The 3,204-nt window shown below is 54.3% G+C and overlaps 1 protein-coding gene across 1 annotated transcript; it reads right to left on the reverse strand.

Annotated features, from left to right (window-relative positions):
• Window positions 1-241: 241 nt before the first annotated feature.
• BDW70DRAFT_165241 (uncharacterized protein) lies at window positions 242-2,699 on the reverse strand (the record flags this gene model as incomplete). Its single annotated transcript, XM_073741690.1, has 3 exons — window positions 242-1,034; window positions 1,096-2,112; window positions 2,182-2,699. The coding sequence occupies 3 exons, from the start codon at window positions 2,697-2,699 to the stop codon at window positions 242-244; spliced, it is 2,328 nt and encodes a 775-aa protein (XP_073590474.1).
• Window positions 2,700-3,204: the final 505 nt, after the last annotated feature.

A 3,204-nucleotide genomic window follows, 5' to 3' on the forward strand; every position in this document is an offset into this window, starting at 1 on the left:
TTGCGGTGATGGTTATCAATCTCATAGCCGCGGTTGCGGTTATGCCGCAGCCTATCTCCTATACACTTAGCAAAGGTCGCACACGGTGCCCCTTTTGAGACATAATAGGCGAGGAAGCAGTTAAATTCCCGTCATGTGTCGGAATCTTCTGGGATTTTCCACCACTTTTCAGGTTGTTGACCCTATAGATCCCGCGATTTCTATATAGACACTATGGAGGATGATGTGATGTCCGTCGGTATCATATATAGAGCCTCTGGCTATCAGGCGCCCTCACCTCCTTTGCAGAAAAACTACAATGGCCAACCCCATCCTCTGTAACGGCTCCCTCGGGAAACGTCCCCGTCTCCCCCCACATAACCTCGCCCAGGGCCGCCGTGCTCAAGTTCTCATCCACGCCTGGATGGCACGCCGCGCTAATTGCGACACTGCAGCTGCCCGCCAACGGCACGAGAGACCTATACCTCCGACAGAGCGCCAGCACAAGTAGCCCGGCGACCATGAGCGCGCCTAGTAGAATCGAGATAAGGATCGCGACGGGTGAGTAGGAGAGATAGCTTGACGCCCCATAACCACTTATCTGGAGATCTACATCGTACGGTATAATTTGAACGTAGAATAGACTCTGCGAGATCGTCCAGTGGAGTGCCATGTACGTGATCAGAAGCGGTACGCTGTACTTATAGGGGATACTGAGCCAGTATGTTGATCTCTGTGCTGTCCGTTTCTTGGGCCAAGACACGCGGAGGCCGTGGCGTTTCATGCCGTAGGAGTCGTGTTCAGAGGCGGCGAGCATTGTGGTCAGCACGTTGTTGTAAAAGTAGTAGCTGATCGTGACAGCAAACTGGGGTGTGTTCGCTACAAGCACGGATGCGATTGCGGGAGCGGAAGCCAGCCCTTCGAGATCGACGATAATGTAGCTAGATTTCGAGTATTCGCCGAAGCCATACTCCGTCCACCAGTCTCTGAAGGGCCCTAAGTTTATGGAAGCCACGATGAGGAGGTAGATTCCAACCCCCATTGTTGCGCCGCATCTGTATATGTCAGTGTTCGTCTTATCCAGCGCAAGCAAAAAGTGCAAGGGCGGACACTCACGAGAGCAGCGTGAGCATCCATCGTCTCAAGCTTGAGGCGCGTATCCACAGCACGCGAGGGCGTAACCGTTTCCCAACAGGCGTAGGAGTACTGGCATTCCACGTGCCCCTGCGCACGCCGTGCCTGGTGATCCAGCAACGCCCCAGGGTCGTGGGATCAGGCTGCGTCATAAATGAAGCGACTGCGTCACCAACGGTCAACAAGGGCGCCGTCCGCGCGCTATCTAATTTCGCGGCCAGAAACATGGCAGCGACTTTGACGACCGCTGCACCGATAACGACCAAGCAGAGCGGAAGGTTATAAACGAGCTTACACCGGTCTTCCGTCTCAATTATCAGACAGTCATTCGTTGTATACCACTTGCTCGCGTTCGTCCTATACCAGGAGTCCTCATCGAACCCGCATCTAGGGGTGAGGGGATCGCCGTGCACGCTTATTGGAGTCGCCAGATCGCTCTCAACGTACCAATTAATATCGTCCAGCCACTGCGGGCCCCAGTTATCAAGCCATGTCGCGAGGCTCTCCGCATCAGCGCAGGCCGTTTCGCTGTTCGCCACATTTCCTCTGCTTGTACAGTCCGACAGTGTGAAATTGTCTACATTATAGCTGACTATACCGTCGGTGGTAGGTAGATTGAACACCCAGGTCGGCTGTGAGAACAGAGTCCCCGTTATGCGGGTCGGCGGAGGCAGGACGACGCCGGCACTGCCCCCGCTCACAAAGGCCAGGTCACCACCATCGGCTACGGAGAGGTCATCGGAGAGCCCGACAACTAATCGCAAGCCGTGTGAGCGCTCAGTGGTGGTAAGCTCATAGCACACCTCTGCGTCCACTCGTTTGTAGGTCCCGTTCGACAGGTACGCGGCGAATGCCGCCCACGGCATTCCGACCACGTCGAAACAGTCTGCCAGTCCATGTGTGGTGTAGTTCAAGACATTTGCAGGATCAAGGTCGCTTGCTGCGATGACAACACTCCACTCGTTTGTTGCTAGTGCGCCGAAGACGACGGAATTGTACCTGTCACCAGGAACCAATCAGCCTCCCTCGCACCCTTCTGTGCTTGATAAAGGAAGAGAGGAATCATACAGCAGATGAAATGGTGTGGCCGTGATTAGCAACACAATCCAAAGCCAAACCCTATACCGCCTGACAACGAAGAGATTCCTCATACTCGGCGTTCCAATATCGAGCCACCGCCCCTTCTTATGCTCCTCATCAACCTCCTCTCTGCTGGGCGCAACCAGCGTCTGCATGGTATAGTTGCTCGCCGCAAGGATTGTCGTGCTGAGTATATTGATGAGCAGGTGAAGCGCTGTATCCCATCGTTTTGTGATGGAACAGCTTCCGTCGTAGATCACCTCGAAGGTCGGAAGACCGAGGTCGGCATGGTCGCGGCTGGCGCGTACTGCGGCGATGATAAGGAGGATTACGTTCAAAACGATAACAGCGGAAGAGACTGCGGTACAGATGTGCACGCCGTGAATCCAGTGCGGTTTTCTGCTGTCGCCGATTTCGTTGGGGGCGTCGGTTCCTTCAGCTGGTAGGTCGGGGGTGACGCTACGGTTCATGAAGCGCATGAGGATCGGCGAGTCCCATGCTTTCATCTCGAATCTAAAGCTCTCACTGCTACCGCACAGACAATCTCTGTTGAGGCATACAGCAGAGGTCTGCTCTGACGGATGCGGGGAGACTATACAGGACGAAGCTACATCCGCAGAGTGCCAGGCGGATATATATCTCCTCACCTACTCCAGGGCCAAGAACAGTCCAAGCACAAGCTCGAGCGCAAGGCAGACCCTGAATACGAGTGGCCTCGCTTAGTGTGCCAGTTGTTCCAATTTCAGCGCGGTTGGGGATGATAACTATAGCCGAGTGGCTGAGACGGTACGAGCTTCCAAAGCAAGCAATATCTGCCGAGGAGCTAGGATGATTACTGGCTGCCACTGAACATCCTGAATCAGTCGCTCATGTTCTTAGGTAACCTAATGATGCACTCCAGTCTATGGCAAACTAACTGTGTATTGGAGGTTTGTCGTGACTAGTTCTCTTCCAGCCAGGTTATCGCCAGAATATGTACCAACCTCCGTTTAAGGCACTACCTCACTAGCC

The sequence above is a fragment of the Aspergillus foveolatus genome (assembly GCF_047715535.1).
Source record: "Aspergillus foveolatus strain CBS 279.81 unplaced genomic scaffold BDW70scaffold_260, whole genome shotgun sequence".
In the NCBI taxonomy this organism is placed as follows: Eukaryota; Fungi; Ascomycota; class Eurotiomycetes; order Eurotiales; family Aspergillaceae; genus Aspergillus; species Aspergillus foveolatus.